Below are 17,841 nucleotides of genomic sequence, written 5' to 3' on the forward strand. Positions count from 1 at the left end.
GACAATGAAGTTTTGTGCCTCTTCAGGGACCATCAGATTGAAGATCCTCCCAAAGATTGAGACGAAGGGCATGACGTCAGACGACGTGTCATCCCTTTGTGACAAATCCTTCGACCTGATGCGCTTGGCCTTCCTGGGCATCTCTGACTCCGTGACCCAGAGCAACGGGCCTTTGAGCCACTGAACACTCATCGTACTCATCCTCTTTTTCTCCAATGTCCCTGTCTGAGACCCATTCCTCCCCTAGACCTCCCCGCAGCCCCCAGGTTGTCCCATTACCTGGCCAGGAAACAACATGACACAGGTCTCTTGTCATGATATCTCTTCTTGTCTAGTTGACGCCTGGTCCAGTCCGCCTCTGGCCTGACCACACAGCACAGTCAGTCCCGACCCTCACTGTGTCTGCAGCAGCACCTGCAGTAGCACTGCTCTGCACGCCGTGAGCGGAGTGACGGACGGCAAGCCGAACAGTACGGATGTGTGTTGTTCTTCATGCATGCCTTTTGGATGGCTTTGTCCACCTTCATCCTTGCTTTGGAAGCCGTTGGCTTTGTTGTTGTCTTACTTTGTTGTTGTTCTTTTTTTTTTTTTTTGTACTTTTTTTGGCCTTCTCTGCTTTTTTTTCCTTCTGCCTTCTGTTTGGAAGATAAACCATGGCATTTTCTCTCTCTTCTGTTCATAAATGTCTGTGGATATTTATGTGTTCTTCTCATGCTGGCTTTGTTTTAGTTATCTTTGGATGCTTACACACACATTCAAAGTGGCCTACCCCATCTCCTTCCTTCCTTTCCTTTCAGTGTGCTCTTTCCCTTTTTGCATTCCAGTCTCTTGCCTAAAGACAAAAGGAGCGGGGTCTCCACATGCAGTACGGAGTGTGTGGAGGCGACACTGATTTCTCAGTTTTGGTCGCAATGAATTAAACTCTGTATCCATATTGGCTTCACAAAACTATGACCAATAGCTCCATGACATACTCCATGATGTCAAACAGCAAGGAATTCAAGGTTACAAGACACAGTGTATAACAATAGCACCCATCTGTACTGAATTAATGGACTTTTAAGTGGACTGATCAGTTTTCAGTGTTGTGCATTGTTGGTGTATCATTGTGCATTCTTTCAGTTTGTCTCTCCAAAAGATTAGAAGTAATCTGCTTTCAGCTACGAGCAAATGTCTTCTTGCTGTATTCTGTATATTTGCTCTATTTATTTCTGCATCGGACGATCTTGTTTTTGTTGTTTTTAAGGAGGGAAAAAAAAAAACGTGCTCACAGTTTTTCGCTCCTCGGAATGGATTCACAAGTGAACCTATCCAAGACGTGTCAAAAAGGTGATTTCATAAAGTGCAATGTCCAGCTCTTTTAGCATTACTGTTCCAAAGTGCAAAGCTTCCTGCTGTGCCAAGACAAAAGTGTTTTTTGGGAAGTTTCCGATGTAAACCCATTGTTATCTTAGAATGACCTGCTTAATGAGTCATCCACCGACAGATTTCACGTAACCCCAGTATCTAAAGTAGTTCTCAGCTGTAGGATGGAGGGTTAAACTTGTAAAGTTGTACAAATGATTTCTGCTTCTGTTAGACTGACATTGTTTTTCTTTTTTTATCTGTTCTGATTACCTTACAAATGTACTAATTACTAAAAACCAATAATACTCAAGTCTATTTACTTTAATGTACTCGCTGATTGGAAATGTGAATGGTCATCCCTATTTCAAGTAACGAAACTGGCTAACATTACTGTGATTCAGTCATTAGTATTTGATCTTGTACAAAGTATGGAAATTTTGGCCTTAAAAGATTGATTTGTTGTTGTTGTTGTTGCACTTTGGATTATGCAGATAGTTATACTTTTGTTAGTTTTTATTTTTATGTACGTACTGACAATGACCTCTAACCAGATAGAACTGATTTACCTGTTTTTATTTCACACCCAGGTCTTACATTTCATGGTATTCACTGCCTTTACTTGTTTTCAAACTGACTCGGCTCATCCAACACCATCGGAGAATGTATTTCCGCATTCAGGATACCTGTGTACTACTAATGCATCTTACTGATTTTATTTTTATTTTATTTTATTTTAAGTTACTGTATTAATGGACCAGTGTGTGGGATTTATTGGCATTAAGTGGTGAGGTCGGAGGTTGCTGTTGGTGAGTGAGGGTAAGAGAGCCCATAGTTGATGTAAAAAATGTGAAAGGCCTTCTTTAGAGCCAATGTTGATGATGAAATGGCAGACCTGGTAGGCAATGTGGCATCAAGCAACACAATACGAGGACTCTGCTCACTATGTAAATACAGAGGGCTCATCCTCATTCTCATTCTCAGCCCATTAGCAACTACTTTCAATACGATGACGAATATTTGATTTGTGTAGATCCTCCTAAATCCTACACACTGGTCTCTAAAATGGGATGTTGCCGTGTATACAGTTGTCATCAAATTCAGACGTATTTATTTGCGCATAAAATTTTACAGTACATTGATACTCAGACTGACTTGTTCTGCACAAAGAATTAACACATCGGTCTGATGTCTGTAAACTGCTGTTCATAGATGAGTGCGACAGTACTTGAACCTACTCTGGGCTTCAAACATATATTGGTCATTTATAGTGTGAAATACAAGCCCCTACTAATATAAATTATCTAATTTTTTCCTTTTTAAATTTTAATATATATTGAATTTTTCTCCTGTCTGTTCAAAAAAATTTAATTTTGCCTTTGCAGCAAGTGGCTTGAATGTTAAAAAGTAACTTCCAAATTGGTTTCTTCCAAAATATGAATTAAAGTATATTATACATTTTGCTAAATGAGTGTTTTATCCATCTATTTCCAGTTCATTTCTCAGTTCTTTTGTAATACAGATGTCTGATTTGTAAGCGTTGTGTCATGAGTTCCATCCGGTGGCTCTGCAACAACAGTCCTGCTGGTTGATTTCTGGGCTCTTGTTTACGAAATAAAACCGACCGTAAAAGGAAAAATTCAAAGCATCGTGAACCTTAATAAAGCACTTTTCCTGCTGAGTTTGGGTGGAATAATTGAAAAAAAATGGACTGATTTTCACCAAAGCTATTAAAAGTGTAATAGGTGGTAGCTTTAGATGGATATGAGAAACACAGCTGACATCCTACAGAGCCTTGTACGTGTGTGGTCCCTCCATATGTGTGTACATATGCACACATGGTATACGCCCATTATACTATCTAGTTAATATTGATGATGTAGTATTCTTGATTTCACCTATTCTGGGTAAACGTGAATGCCTTGCAAAAGAATACATACAAATAAATTCTCTTTTTCTTACCTGGTTGTGCGCCACAATGCCTGCTCTTTTCTTCCTCTGATTTTTAATAAAGCACATACTGTCCATGTATAACAGGGATCAACAGGAGTTGTTCAGTGTTGTGTTAACTTTGCAGACTCATCTTATGGAAAATTTGCTCCTCTCGTACATCGGGGAGGATTATTCAGCAATCACTTTATATCAGTGAGACACCAGGCATTTCCGATTGAGGTTTTTTATTACAAAATGTTACAAAACTAGGTAAAAATGTCTATTGGCGCATTGAGAAATAACTACAAGTAATCATAATTTAAATAGATAAATACAGATGTCCACGTCTGCCCTGGGGCTCAGACAGAGGACACAGCTGCACCGATGTAAAACACACAAGAAAAACAAAGTGGCTTATTTGACCTTTGACCCTCTGGGGGTTTGTTTCAGATTTAGGGATGATGTAATAGCAAAACGAACCCTGCCTCAGGTATTGTTACAGAAAAAAAATTAAGATTTTGACAGTGATTCAACAAGAGAAGAAAATGAACCTTTTGGGAATGGTGGAGGGAAAAAAAAAAATCACAGATTTGTGCGATGAGTGTGTCACAGCATAAGAAGTACACACGCCAGCGTAGAGTCTGTCATGTACTTGATAGGAGATGTCTCTGAAATGATTTGGGCCTCGTTCAGCGGTTAATTCTCCTGGCAAGAACCTGCAGGAAAGGAGATGTAAGAGGGTTACTGCAATGTACCGTTTTTGTGTGAGGATTGAAATCTGTTGTATACATAGTGGTAGCAAGTACAGAGAACGGACAGTTTGATTGTTGATTCATTGTTCCAATACCTGTCACAATTATTATATAACTATCGTACTGCAATTATTGGAGCTAACCACAATGATATTGCATAATTGTCAAAATCATCTCCATTCATCTGTATAAGCAGCTGGTTTTCACTATCAGAAATGTCGTATTTCCAACACTATTTCCACATCATTTTCAGTATTGGCATTTTCATTGAATAATACATTTATATGAGCTCTGTCTGATGTAATTTACGTCTAAAAAGCAAACACAAATGCAACTTTTATGTATTCAATAACATTAAACTGCATCGAAACTAGCGATATGTAAAATTCACAGAAAAATACCATTATTCCTGTTAAAGAATTTTTGTTCTTTTAATCACAATCCATTAAAATTCCCTCATCTCGACCATCCTAACTATCCCATCTTCCATCATTTTAGGAATTGACATTTTCAGAATTTTCCACTGTTGTTGAACTTTTATGATTACACGTCCTTCATGTAATTATTGACCTTAACACAATAAAACCAAATGTGATAAAGGTCATAATGTAATAAAATCTTATGCCTGCAACCAACAAAAATCCTTTGGGTCAACTCAGAGTATGCAAAATGGGGAGTTTAGAAAATTCTTGACATTGATTTTATATTTTGACATTTAGAGGAAACACACAGTGAGATGCTGCCTTCAGACGTCTACTTTATACTGCCCAGTGTATCAGTTTTCTGCTCCAGTGAGTACGACTACAGGGAGCAGTATTTAGTGAACCAAATAATCATTTGTTATATAATAATACAATGGAGAGAATTTGGAGAGTCACTGAAATGTAAGCTGGCTCCAATTATAACTGGAATAATAGCATCTTAAAATAAAGTTGATTCCTTCACTCATAGTCTGATCTGCCCTGATTTTAAAGTCACAGCCAAATATTATTATATTACAGACAGAAGATTTTATTATGTAATTGGATTTTTATTTTATGGCTTTAATAAATCGGATTTTATTACATTAAGTATTTGTTACTTTTGGACATTCTATTAGGTGTCTGATCAGTCTGAAGAATCTCAAGTCTGTTGCTGCTTTCCAGGGACAAAAACTGTCGAGTGTCCTTTAACTAAACTTCTATTGGACTTTGTTTTCGTCTCAGGTCAGCCTTCGGTCACTCACATGTCCCGAGTCGCTCCTCCAGGAAGCCGATCTGCTCGCTCAGGGAGTCGATGCGGTCTAGCTGCTGGAAGGAGTGGGACAACAAGGTGGTTTTCTCTGACAGGCCTTCATCGAGAGAAAGAGGGAAAAAGCTGTGGAAGGGAGCCAATGCCAGCTGCAGCTTCTGCACAGAGGAAAAGACAGGAAATAGAAAGGAAAGAAATTAGGAACAGAAAATAACTAAATGACTAACCTGGAGCATCATTTCCCTCATGTTGAAGCTAATCTTTACATACTCTTTATTTACCTCTGAGGCAGAATTCTAATAAAACCCTGAGAAAAAGTGCAAAAGCCACTGTGCAGGTCCAGCATTTCAAATAATCTGTGATTTTAGCTACTTTTGGAAAAGCTGGGGATTACATACAGGGTTCCTACAGGCTTCTACAAGTTAAATTTAAGACTTTTTAAGACTACTTAGAAGAGAATTTAATGCCTAATTCACAGCCATACTGGCAAAAATTTGTGACTCCTAGAATTCAGCAAAATATGTTTATTTACTCCAATGCCTTGATTCCCATCATTCTGAGTCATTTCTCACCGGGGGCTGCGAAGTTAGTGATAACTGGTTCCCAATTTCAATAGAAATTGTAGAATACAGTTATTTTATTTGCAGCTTGGACATTTCCTACATTTAAACACAGTACAGCGAACAAGTTTATGCCAACATAACTTAACACCTACCATATCAAATTTAATACATTTTAAAGACTTTTTAAGGTATTAAATGCAGATCTGTATAGTCAAGACTTTTAAAAGTCTTTCACATTTTTTGGGACTGTGCTAAGATTGTACCCTACTGGTCATTGGTGATAAAGATAATCTACAATATAATAGGAACAGACTTACCATTTGATTTTATCATGAATTACTTGGGTAACCTACCACACGAGATGAGGAAATCTGACCGATATCTTTTGTTAATATTATTAGCAGGGGCAAAAAAAAAGCCATAACTCGAAAATGGTTGTGCGAAAATCCCCCAACACTTCTGGACTGGACAACTGTTGTGAATGAAATTTATGACATAGAAAGACTGACCTTCTTTTTAAGACTCACTACTGATACATGTAAAAAAAAATTTGGGGGAAAAATGGAATGTGTATGTTAATCAAAGAAATCCTTGAACCTGTATAATCTTATCCTAATTTGTCCTGAACTGTGTATTTTGTTTATCTGGAGTTTGAACCTGGATGCTCAAATTGTTGTGGTCTGTCATTTTTTGGTTTATTTTGTCTATCATAAAATATGGAGATAAAAATAAAGTATGAAAAAAAAGACTTTTAAGACTTTTTAAGACCCCGTGGGAACCCTATATACAGCAACTTTTTAATATTCTACCAGCATACGAGGAGGAGAGGTGCTCCTGGTGAGCGAACCTGGGTGGTATCAGGGTAGGTGGCTTTTATATGTGTGTGTTTATATGTGTGTGTTTTACATTTGCGTTCATGTGTTTTGAGGCATCCCAGGTACCTTTTCCAGGAGCTCTACTCTGTTTCTCAGGCTCTGCACTTCCTCTGTCACATTCTCCACCAGGTTGAACCGTTCATCTGCACAAAAACCACACAAAAACAGACTCATCAAACTGGTGATAAAAACAAGTTCATGGAAGTAAAGGTAAAGTTGGTACAGATGGATTGAAAGACATGGTTGTTTTTTAATCCCTTTCCTCAGATCTAAAGTCTGTATCTCAGAGGATTCTTTCAAGCATCCTGCTCTCATCAATCCCTCTCTTAGGATGATTCATAGCCACTGCAAGGGTTCTAGAATACAAACCGGGAAGAGGTCTGTAGAACTGCAGGGAGGCCAGGGGGAATTTAGGGCACAGGGGGGAATCAGAGATATGGGAACGGCCAAAAAAGCTGATACACAAGCTGAAAGAGAGGTCACTAGAAATAGACGAGCGCCCCTTCATCCCCCCCTGCGAACACGAGTCGTCGCTTACAGGGGGAATAAAAGCGCACTGGATGTGACCCAGCATGTCACCGAGAACAGTCCAGGTCCTCGGAGCAGGATGCAAAAAAATCAGGAGCCTCTATTCTCTTTCTATGCTCTCGGCAGACAAGGCTAAGAATGGCTCAATCTCTCCCAGATGTGGTCCATTACTGAGACAAGTATGAGTTGAGAAACAGACTGAAGAGGAGGAGGAGAAGTGGGGGAACTGGCGATGACCCCCAGCAGACAGGGTTGATGAAGCTGGAATGAGAAGACTCAGCCAAGAGCAGAATGAAAAAAGGGAGGAAGAAAAAAAAAAAAAGATGAAGATGGAGAGACAGAAATCTGGTCCAGAACTCCTCCATGGCAGCTTTGGCAGAGGGTCAGAGCGATGGTCGAACTTCTTGGACCAATCAGAGCATTTGAAATGTGTTTATATTCGTAATCTCCATCAGCATACCTCTGACGTGTTCGCATGAACAGATAATGGAATGCAGCAAAACAAAAATCTCCACCGGCCTTGCATTTTAAGTGTGTGAGAGCTCAAGTCGAAACTGAACGCGCTCAAACAAATAACCCACTGTCACTTCCACTAAGGACAGAGATCTGTCATCTTTTGGCTGTTTTCCTCAAGGTTTTTTTTTCTTCTCTGCTTCTTCTTTGCTGATTCAGTACTACTTGCAAGGTCCACCAAAATCCATACTATGTAAAGTTAAGAAGTCAATAGTTTAATTCTGTGTGAGAAGTTTCATTTTGTGCTGATGTGATTTTTTTTGTCTCTGCAAAAAGGTGATTAACCCATTAAGACCCAAACAGCTACTGGCAACCAAAACCATCTACTGATGTAAAATGTTTAATAACTTCTGAACCACTAAACCTGTTAATATATTGAAATAATTGGTGTAAAATGCAGTTTGTCATCTTTTCATGGTCATCAGATATGACCAGAGGCTCTGTAGTGAACGTGGAAACACTGTCATCTTCTACAACATTGATGCACCAGTAAAACCCATGGAGTTGGATCAATGACAGTGGATGGACACATTTAATTTATGTTCAGTGTAATGATAGATTTTTGTGAAAAAGTCCTTTTTTCTTCAGTTTTCTCTGTTTATGATATAACCCTGAACTTTACTGTGAGCTTTAATGAACATCTACATGGCCAGTGAATTAAATACAGGAAAATACATTATTTTCACTGAAAAAAAAATGCAAAATAAAGAGGATAATATAATAATAAACTGTGATAAATCACTGAAGAAAGGTTAAATATAGAGAAAAATCCATTTAGGAACTAACAGAAAAGTAGCGTTGGGTCTTTATGAGTTAATAGGGAGGAGTTTGGAGCAGGGGCCAAACTCAGATTTACACTAAGATATTTCTTTTTCCAAACATTACTTGAACATGTAGATGTACACTTCGCTGACTCACTAAAATCCCCACAAGAGGACAGATTTTGTGAGAAGGTAAGTCTTCTTAAATGATGCACACATTCCCAAGTGAACAATAAACCTGACATAAAATAGGAATATAAAAAAGTGTCCCAGGGTTAACACAAACACTTGAGACATGAGGAGGAGGGGGGGGGGGGGTGTTTTGTTGCTAAGATACAGGAGGCACACACAAATGAAAATCAATTTTTTTTTTTTTTACAGCAACAATTTTAGGCAAGTAATGGAGTGTGCAGGATAGAAACAGGTCTCTATTAGCATGGGAGCTCTATTGCAATCAGATGTTTGCCTTGCTCATAGGACCCGTAGGAGTCATTATCAAAATCCAACCAGTCCCAGTCGCACCACACAAGGCCAGACCGCTAGACATCTGTCTGGAGTCAGCACCAGTCGCAGTGCATTATTACTCACGGTACGAGTTGAGAGTGGCATAGCGCGTACCAAAAGTAATAATGGGCCGCAAAGCTGGCTGTGTTCCTGTCTTCTGTCTGTACTCCAGACACTTAGCTGCAAGACAAAAATTATACTGTATGAACAAACGCAGACATATACTACATTTCTGTGCTGCGCATTTACCCGCATCAGTGTGACCACCCACTGTAGCCTGGGTGGAAGAGGGAGGAGGAGGAGGAGGAGGAAGGCTTTGACAGGAACGGCCGTCTCCTGCGAGCCTGAAGCCGTCCCTGCACGTACAACGATAGCTGCCAGCTGTGTTCACACACTCCTGGGCGCACGGCCGCCGCTCACTGCACTCGTCCACATCTGACACAGAGGAAAGACGTGAAAGTACAGTTTCAAAACACGCACGAGAATGTAGATGTGTGAGTGTTTGTTTCTGTGAATACCTGTTTGACACTGGAGTCCTGTCCAGCCTAGCAGGCAAGCGCACTGGTTGGGTTTTAAGCAGGTACCTCCGTTCACACAGGCTTGTCCACACACAGCTATGACAGACACATTTAATACATGGGAGCAGATATTTCAGTAATCTTCCCTTCTACAGACCCCTAAATCCTAAATATTTACCAGGGAAATATAGTATATGGCTGGGTAGTATCCTCATGAGACCCAGGAAGGTAAAAGTTTTGGCTTTTTTACATTAAATAATTGATTGCAAACAGTTTTTTCAGGTACATTTTTTCTTTTCATTTGCAGTGGGCAGCTTTTTTTTTTTTTAGTAAAGCTGTGAATCTCATGTCCACTAAAAAGGGTAAAAATGCATCTCAGGAGGATATTGCCCATAAGCCCTAGTCAACTAGACATTGTAACTTTAATTGTTGGGTGATGTTTCTAAGAACGTCCTATTTTCCTTGCTATTAAGTTATCACAAATCAAACCTAGTTATAACTTCAGCTGTAATTTCTCTGTTTTTGCCAGGGGTAATATGCTGTAATTTACCATTTATGTTAGGGGTAAATACTTACCAATAAGGGGAGTGTAAAATGAAGGGTGAGATTTATTTCAGCTTACCTTGGTTGCAGTTTTGAGAGTGAAATCTCCGCCAACCCGGGCAGCACTCTGGGTAAAAATGCGAAGGAGGCACCACTCTGCTCACCTGCCTGTACGCCACCGAATACACAGTCCTGTAGAGACAAAACACAGACACCCACAGTTAAGAGGGAATCCTGCTTATTAATAATGTTGTCATCGCCCCCATTTTTTAAGCGTGGTTCAGCCGGCTCGGTTTTCTCCTTGATGTGTCAGACTGCGAGATGAGAAAATGGGAATTTGGTGGAATATTGAAACCACGGACTGCTGACTTCCAAGAGTGTGTCAGAGACGAGATAGGAACGGAGGGAGGGAAAGTAGATGAGATGCAAAGTCGGATCATAAGTCTGAGATTTTCACTGGTTGCTGCCGTCTGAGGTACAGGAATGTATTTTGTGAAAGCTAAAGGAGCAAACTGCAAACAGCAACTATGAGGCCTGTAGCTGTCAAAGTGCATTAAATTTTGTGGTAAAAAGGAATGAAAAAAAGCCAAAGGGTGAAGTATATTTTGACGGCGAGGTAAGAGTTAAAAGAGAAAAAAAAAAAGATTAAAATGGAGGGAATGTAAGGGGGGGAGGGGGGCAAGAGAGCATCAGAGTTGGAGAGAGAATGGGAGTGCGTAAGTTTGGAGGGAGACGCAGTCCAAAATAAACACAACTGCGGTCTCTGTGGGCAGGCAGTTCATTTCCCGTAGTTACACAAAGTACTCGATATTTAGATTCCACCCAAATATGTGCCACCATGACCCAGTTCTATGGAAGATGTGTATTTATACATGTATGTGTGTGTGGGAGAAAGTCTAGATCTATTTATGACATGATCCACTTCTACTCCTTTCCCCTCCAAAACATGTCAGACATTGTTTACGCCTTAATGAAACAAACTTGTTGTAATTAGAGCACTGATGTGACAGTTACGACCTGCACCCGCCAGTAAATGCTCGACGGCAGACACACAGTTCAGCTGGTGCTTGCTAAGCAGGTTTTACTTTTTTTTTTTTTGGTTTTTTTTTTTTGTGATGAGTGTGTTTTGTGCTGCCGGGTTTGAGAGTCAGTCTTACTTGTAAGTGCTACAGAGGCGATGCCCCTGACACAGGGTGATGTAGGGCTTGTGCACCGGCTGGACGTATGACTCTGTTGCCATGACAACGTTGTGACTGAGTGCTTGGCCACACACTCTCCTCCTGTAGAAAGGAAAAACAGAAGGGAAAAAAAAACAGGGGACAACATTGAAAGTCACCTGAAGTATACACTTTTGGCTTGAAAAGCATTTAAAGTGTTAGTTAAGCTGAGTTGAGTAATTTCTTAAACATTTGAACATTTTCAGGCCTTAAGTGATCCTGTTCTGACTAAGAAAGCTTGAAATACTCCAGATTAGACCCTCAAGGGACTGTGTTAGTCACAGAAAAGTTGGCGTGAAGGCTAATTGCTACTGACTGACCCAGTGTAATCATTCTAGAAAGTGTCAGAGTTAAGACATGATCTTTGACCTGTTGGGTTCCACTTGACCTTTCTCGTGCCTTTCAGTTTATTTTGGTCTTTGTGCAAATCAATTGAAAATGACAAGATGAGCCTGCAGACTTCCTCATGCTGGCTTATGTCTAATAAATGGAGACAGAAGGGTAGAGCTTTAGTACTGAGTGAGCACTCTTAAATGTTTAAATGTCATTTGACCAATTTGTGTACTTTCGCAGTGGGTGAGACTGTCGAGTTCGGCTAAAACAAACAGGTCTGAGTGACAGCTGAAGTAGATATGTGAAGCTGAAGTCACTTTGCAGCTACTGAGGACTGGACTGACCTAATGACATGCCATAATAAACACAGGAAGTGTATTAAGTGAGCCGTTACCCGTGGTGAGCAAAGAACTGGGGAGTGCCCATCACATGAAGGATGAAGAGGGAGGAGGAGAGGAACAGCGTTTGGTACATTGTCTTCTTCTTTCCCACGTTCCTTTGCTCTGTCTCTCACACTCTTCTCTTCCAGTTGGTGCCAGTTGGGGTGGAGGGGGGAGAGGAGAGGAGGATGAATGGGTGGGGTCGAGGATCGCAGCCCTCACACTGAATGTGTCCGTTTTCACTGGGAGGATGACTCCAGCTACCTGCACAGAGAGAAACATGCATGCATGAGATGATTATTACCACATATTCAACAGATATGCAGCTCTGGTTTTTATCAAGCACTGTGAAGCAATACTGGGCTAAAAAAGAGAGGTGAACGAGGGGAAACATGAATGGAGTACAGTTCATTCCTCCGCAGCCTCAGGTCAGATGTACTTCCTTTGAAGAGTTGGGGAGAGAGGACACAGTAATAGCCAGTGTTGTCAACGTCAGCTGTGCCATGTCTGTGAGAGTAGATTCCACTGCAGAATCTTCCACAGGAACCCACACCGGCATTAGTGCCCATTAAATGAGCGTGAAAACCACCGCCCATCTATAGAAGTGCTGCCATTTACCATTAGAGGCTGGCAAAGGCAGATAAGGTAAAAGAGAGACAGCAGACCAGGTGCTCTTGAACTCTATAAATGAAAAAGGTGGAAGTCCTAACATCACCCTGAGAAATGAAAAACTGGCTAAAACTGCAAAGCGCTCATATTTTTATGCCAGGAAAGAACTTGAGCCGAGCAGTATAGCTCTATAAAAAGGAAAGACACTCTCCTGTCCTGGGTTTGGAAGGTCACAAACAAGTGGAGAAAAGATTACACTAGTCATACATTTCATTTTAATTAAAATGTCAGCCAACAATGAATTTTATGTAGACATTTTTCATGCTTTGGTCTTGTTTAGTTTTTTATGAATTACTAAACTGACATTTTAAAAGGTTCCCCAGAAATCAAATAGTTATTTTCACATTCCTGTGCTTTATCTCCTCAAGTATATTGCTTTGCTGGTGAGTGATTTCTTAATGGGTCGCAAAATGTAGTTGAGAACATTTTCACAACCAGCAGTAAAAGTGCGACCTTCACTGTTTGTGTTTTAACCTAAAGGTTTAGCCTCTCTTCAGCCTGTGATTTGTGTGGTAATGTTTTTTCCTAGGAAGCTAAAGTTCCCTACAACATTTTTGAGAGAGTGCAGGACTCCAACAGCAGCAGAAATATAAGGCAGATGTAAAAACACTACAAAACCTGAGCAGGCTTTACATGGAAGCAGCAAGACTTGGCATCTGTTGACGTCTGACAAAAGAGAAGCTGGACTATGGACTGGTTTCAGTGGTATTACCGCTGAACTTTACTGAACCACAAAGACCACACAAACACAGAAACAACCTCATATCTATGCATCAGTGTGTGTACACCGACTTGAGCAGTTACGGACCAAAGCAGGCTGCACTCTCACTGACCTGTGTCTACAGGACAAACACGCCTCTCTTCACAGAAATCCTCACTTATCACCTCGCACCATGAAAGATTATTGCATACTGTACAGGATTAGAGGAGATTCTGAGGCATCGTTCTACAGGGGAGCAATTACAAGGTGCAGCAGCTGTCTAGACCATCAGCCTGGACCTTCTCCTGGTCTGATGCTGGAGCCTACAGACACAGCTTTAACAGACCTGATACTAAACCCTTTGGGAAATCTCTAATGGGGCATTAAAGCAAGCCAGGTGTGATCACAGGTTAGCGGGACTGCAGAAGACTACTCAGTCATCCAGGTGGTGATGCTAAGCCCCGGCTGACAACGTGCATGTCTGTCTGATCTCCTGCTGGCTCGACGCCCAGAGGCAGGACACGCATATCCTATAAAACCTGTGTTCATTCACAAATCACAGCACCGAGCGGTGACTCTCAGTACAGCAAGGGGACACTTTAAAGATAAAATGTGCATATTTTTGCACACATGTGACAAGCAAAGATCATTAAATGTGACATGAGAAATGAAACAATAACTGGGCAGGGCTTGGGAATTCTTGCTGGATTTGAGTGTACAGGTGTCCATAATAATGCTTAGGATAGTTAAAAGACATAATTCTTTCATTTGGCTGCATAATGCATGATATGAAACAAGAAAAAACACGTTTAAATTTACAAATAACATCTTTGACCTCAGGTGCATGTATTCTTCTGTGTATCCTGGTGTGTTTTGAGGGCATTATTATCTGGCCTGTTGACATATTGGGGTAACTTGACACATTTTACACGTTCACCATGAGAGGGCGCTGTTTTACAGCACTGTACATATCTGGAGCAGTCTGATTGAAATTCTACATCCTACTCATAGCACCATCTCCGTCTCTCTCTCTAATGTATTTTCACTTCACACTTACATGTTACAGAAGACTAGTGAGTTTCATAATTAACAAGTAAATGCAAAAGAAAACATTTCCTAATACTGTGCAAAAAGCAGTGATGCTGGACACGCACCAAGAAGCCAAACCAACATCCAGGGCGCATGCATACATACAAATAATCACAAACCGTGCAATGGAAACTCAGCTTTCCTAAGATCAGTGTCCCAGAAACACAGATCCTACTGTCTAGTGCAGGGAGCGGAGAAACGACTCGACCACAGCTTAGTCCTGTTTTATCCCGTTCGAGAGTAAAAAAAAAAAGTCCAGTTATAAAAAAGTCCGCTACTAGTCAACTCAGGTTTGTCCTGGAGCTCAGACTGTCAGAGAGCATGGGGGGTGATGTAGGACCTCCTCCCTACTCCTCCATCTGGGTGTCCCGCAGCTCAGACAGCCTGGACTGGGGGGGACCCTCCCGTGACGTCAGTGTACAGACTAAAGGCTACAGACTTGTCCTTTTTCATTCATAACCTACTGATACCCTTCAGTCAACGGGCGGACTGCACACTGACGGACACGGCGGATCATGCTGACTCACCAGCCGTGATTTATGGAGGGAGCTGAATTAAGCAGACGTGTTCTGTTGGAGGAAAACTGCGGGAAACATGAGCTAGGTAATGGATGACGGAGGAAAAACAACATACATGACATGGCACAACAGAAAAACCAACACGAATTAAAAATAATACATACAAAGGAAATGAGCTTATTTTTTTCTGCGTCTTCACAAACATAAAAATAAAAAAAAATCATTTGTGTTAAATAATAGCAAATACTAAATGTCCCGGCATGCCTTACCCTCTCTGTATGGGGTCATCAGGTGCGTGTACGCGCGCGGACTGAGCGGCAGCCATGAGCGCGAGCCGCCAGGCCGGTGGGTTAGAGGACTCTTCCATGGTGCCAATGTCTTTTAAAGCTCGGGTTTGTGCTTTCAATAAAAAACCCCGCGGTTTAATTCTCGGTGCTCCCTGTGTGTCGACTGGCGACAAATGAAATGTCTTTGGGCGTTTTTCAGTTGCTTTTTATGCTGGGCTTCCTGTGGAACGCAGGAATTGGACGGACAATCCCAAACCGGAAATCCTGTGAGTGTTTGACGCTGATAAAACCTCTCTCCTGCACAAACACTCTCCATCCTGCTCAGACTTCTTTGGCGAATCTGATTTTGAAGCATTTTTATGTCCAAATTGTGCTACAGACGTCTGGAAGGAGCGGAGGGGGGTCAGAGTCCTGGTCCTCCTCACCCCATGGCCTGGTGCTGCTGTGGTAGTCCAGAGGAAAACCAGGGGCCAGCACCACTGAGGCCTCCAACCTACCAGTGCACTGGAACAAACCTAAATATCACCAAGTGTATCTTTACTCATTTTTAGTTAAAATATCTCATCACATGACTCATTACACAGCCCAACACAACAGAACCCCATGTGCTGTCAAATCTGCCTTGCAGACCAACTCCACTCCTGTCTTCTTTTGGTTTAATTCGTTATGCCTGATGAGTGTCATACCTGCTAATATTATTGCCTCTACATGTTTTTCTCTTTTTTTTCCCCTTTGTTTTGCTTATTTATTTATTTAATCTTAGATGGGGATGCATTGCCTGGGACTCTGTAGGGTGGGGGGAGGGATGGGGTGGGTATTGTTTTTTGTTATATAGAAAATCTAAAAGTATTGTTTTTTCTTGTAAGACTGCCACTTTGGTCTACCTTGACTTCAATATAAAGAATGTTTTTTTTTAAAAAAAAAAAAAAACCTCATCACACTTAAAATAAGACATAATCACCTAAAGAATAACTTTTCAGTGAGATGTAAGAACTTATATTTAGACAATAGATTTTTAAAATCTTATTTCAAGAAATCTTACAAGATAATTTTCACTTGTTCCATTGGCAGATTGTTTTTTTTTTAATTCAAGACTTTTTGGCTTAATTCAAGCAAAACAAAAAATGGAACAACTGAAAATATCCTATACTTGGTAAGATTTAGATTTTTTCCAGTGTACGATCTAACTAAAGCACTCATAGGCCCGTTGTGGCTGCAGGCACTGCTCATATAGGCTCCTGTTTACAGTAAGGTCACTCTCAGATCAAATCTGTAAAATTGCAGCTATACCCAAACAGCTGCAAGATAAGGAAGTCTGTCTTTCCTTCTGTAGTTTTGGACATTTTTGAATTATGTCACTAAACCTCCACTTATGTGTCTCTTGTCTGTTCTGTAGTAAAAAAAAAAACCTTTACATCTGCTACTGGATGAAAAACATGTGGCTAAATCAGGCACGCTGATTCCAAATCTGACATCAGTTTTTCCAGCGTGTCAGGATTGTAGGTTATGTGACCATGTTAAAAACACTAATATTCCAATCTTGTTACAGTGGCTTTTTTGTGTTTTTTCCAATATGAAAATAATATGCACTAAACTTCACTTAACCCATAAAGACCCAGTGCTACTTTTGTGGCATTTCCCAAATGAATTTTTTTCTATATTTAACCATTCCTAAGCGATATATCAACATTTATTATAATATTATCCTCCGTTTTTTCAGTGAAAGTCAGGTATTTTCCTATATTTACTAGTTCACTGATCATATAGGTGTTCATAAAAACCCAGTGTAAGGTTGAGGGATATTATATCAAAAACAGAGAAAAAGTGATGAAAAAGTGACTTTTCCAGCAAAGTTATCAATAACTGAACAGAAAACAAGTATTTCCATCCACTGTCATTGATCCAACTCCATTGGTTTTACTGGTGAATCAGTGTTGTAGACGAAGACAGTGTTTCCACGTTCACTACGGAGCCTCTGAACATCCAAATTAATCATATCTGATGACCATGAAAAGATGGCACACTGCATTTTACAACAATTATTTCATTGTATTAATAGATTTAGTGGTTCATTAGTTATTAAACATTATAGATCAGTAGATGGTTTTGGTTGCCCGTGGCTGTTTGGGTCTTTATGGGTTAAACATGAAGCCCAGTGAAGAGTAGACCTAAGTAGCAGAGCCCATTACCTTGCTATAAAGTTGTTCAGAAATGTTTCCGTCTCTTATGGGTTGTGACAGTTTCTTGCTGGAGGAACAGTGATCAGCATCATGTTTGGTTTGAAGTCCCTTGGTATCTGGTTTCCATTTCAGAAATATTTTGATGCCGTTTGCCGTGCTCATCACACACACCACCCAAACTGGGAAGGAAAAACATGGTACAAGAGGAGGAAATCTTTTGGGAGCTATTCTTCAACCCATCTGTTCATGTGCTTTTAGCATGTTCTCAACTAGTTTATCATGATTAGGTGTTAATTGTAGTGAGCTGAGCTTTGAGTGGAATATAGGATTGCGAATGAGTTCTTGAATCTGGGATCCAGCTTTCAGTTTTGCATCCCTTTGGTCTGCACCAAATTTTTCGTTCAG

General features: G+C 40.5%; 2 protein-coding genes across 4 annotated transcripts in view; one reads left to right on the forward strand and one right to left on the reverse strand.

The window, feature by feature from the left end:
- Positions 1-3,305, forward strand: part of agpat2 (1-acylglycerol-3-phosphate O-acyltransferase 2 (lysophosphatidic acid acyltransferase, beta)) — a 16,809-nt gene extending 13,504 nt beyond the window's left edge. The window contains exon 6 of the mRNA XM_030149539.1: positions 27-3,305. Coding sequence (XP_030005399.1) covers positions 27-184 — 158 coding nt within the window. The 3' untranslated portion in view covers positions 185-3,305. The remainder of the gene's footprint in view (positions 1-26) is intronic.
- egfl7 (EGF-like-domain, multiple 7) lies at positions 3,295-15,441 on the reverse strand. Of its 3 annotated transcripts, XR_003936835.1 has the most exons (10): positions 15,239-15,441; positions 12,008-12,257; positions 11,221-11,343; positions 10,143-10,255; positions 9,521-9,616; positions 9,252-9,437; positions 6,763-6,839; positions 5,254-5,416; positions 3,901-3,992; positions 3,295-3,306 (listed from the first exon to the last, which is right to left on the reverse strand). XR_003936835.1 is itself a non-coding variant. In XM_030149537.1 (9 exons), the coding sequence occupies exons 2-9, from the start codon at positions 12,085-12,087 to the stop codon at positions 3,973-3,975; spliced, it is 858 nt and encodes a 285-aa protein (XP_030005397.1). In that variant the 5' UTR covers positions 12,088-12,257; positions 15,239-15,441; the 3' UTR covers positions 3,510-3,972. The 3 variants fall into 3 exon arrangements, 2 of the variants coding, with proteins under 2 accessions (XP_030005397.1, XP_030005398.1); XM_030149537.1 differs by lacking the exon at positions 3,295-3,306 and having other exon boundaries at positions 3,510-3,992; XM_030149538.1 differs by lacking the exons at positions 3,295-3,306; positions 15,239-15,441 and adding an exon at positions 14,571-14,787 and having other exon boundaries at positions 3,510-3,992.
- Between the last annotated feature and the right edge of the window lie 2,400 nt (positions 15,442-17,841).

This window comes from Sphaeramia orbicularis, chromosome 12 (genome assembly GCF_902148855.1).
Source record: "Sphaeramia orbicularis chromosome 12, fSphaOr1.1, whole genome shotgun sequence".
Classification (NCBI taxonomy): Eukaryota; Metazoa; Chordata; class Actinopteri; order Kurtiformes; family Apogonidae; genus Sphaeramia; species Sphaeramia orbicularis.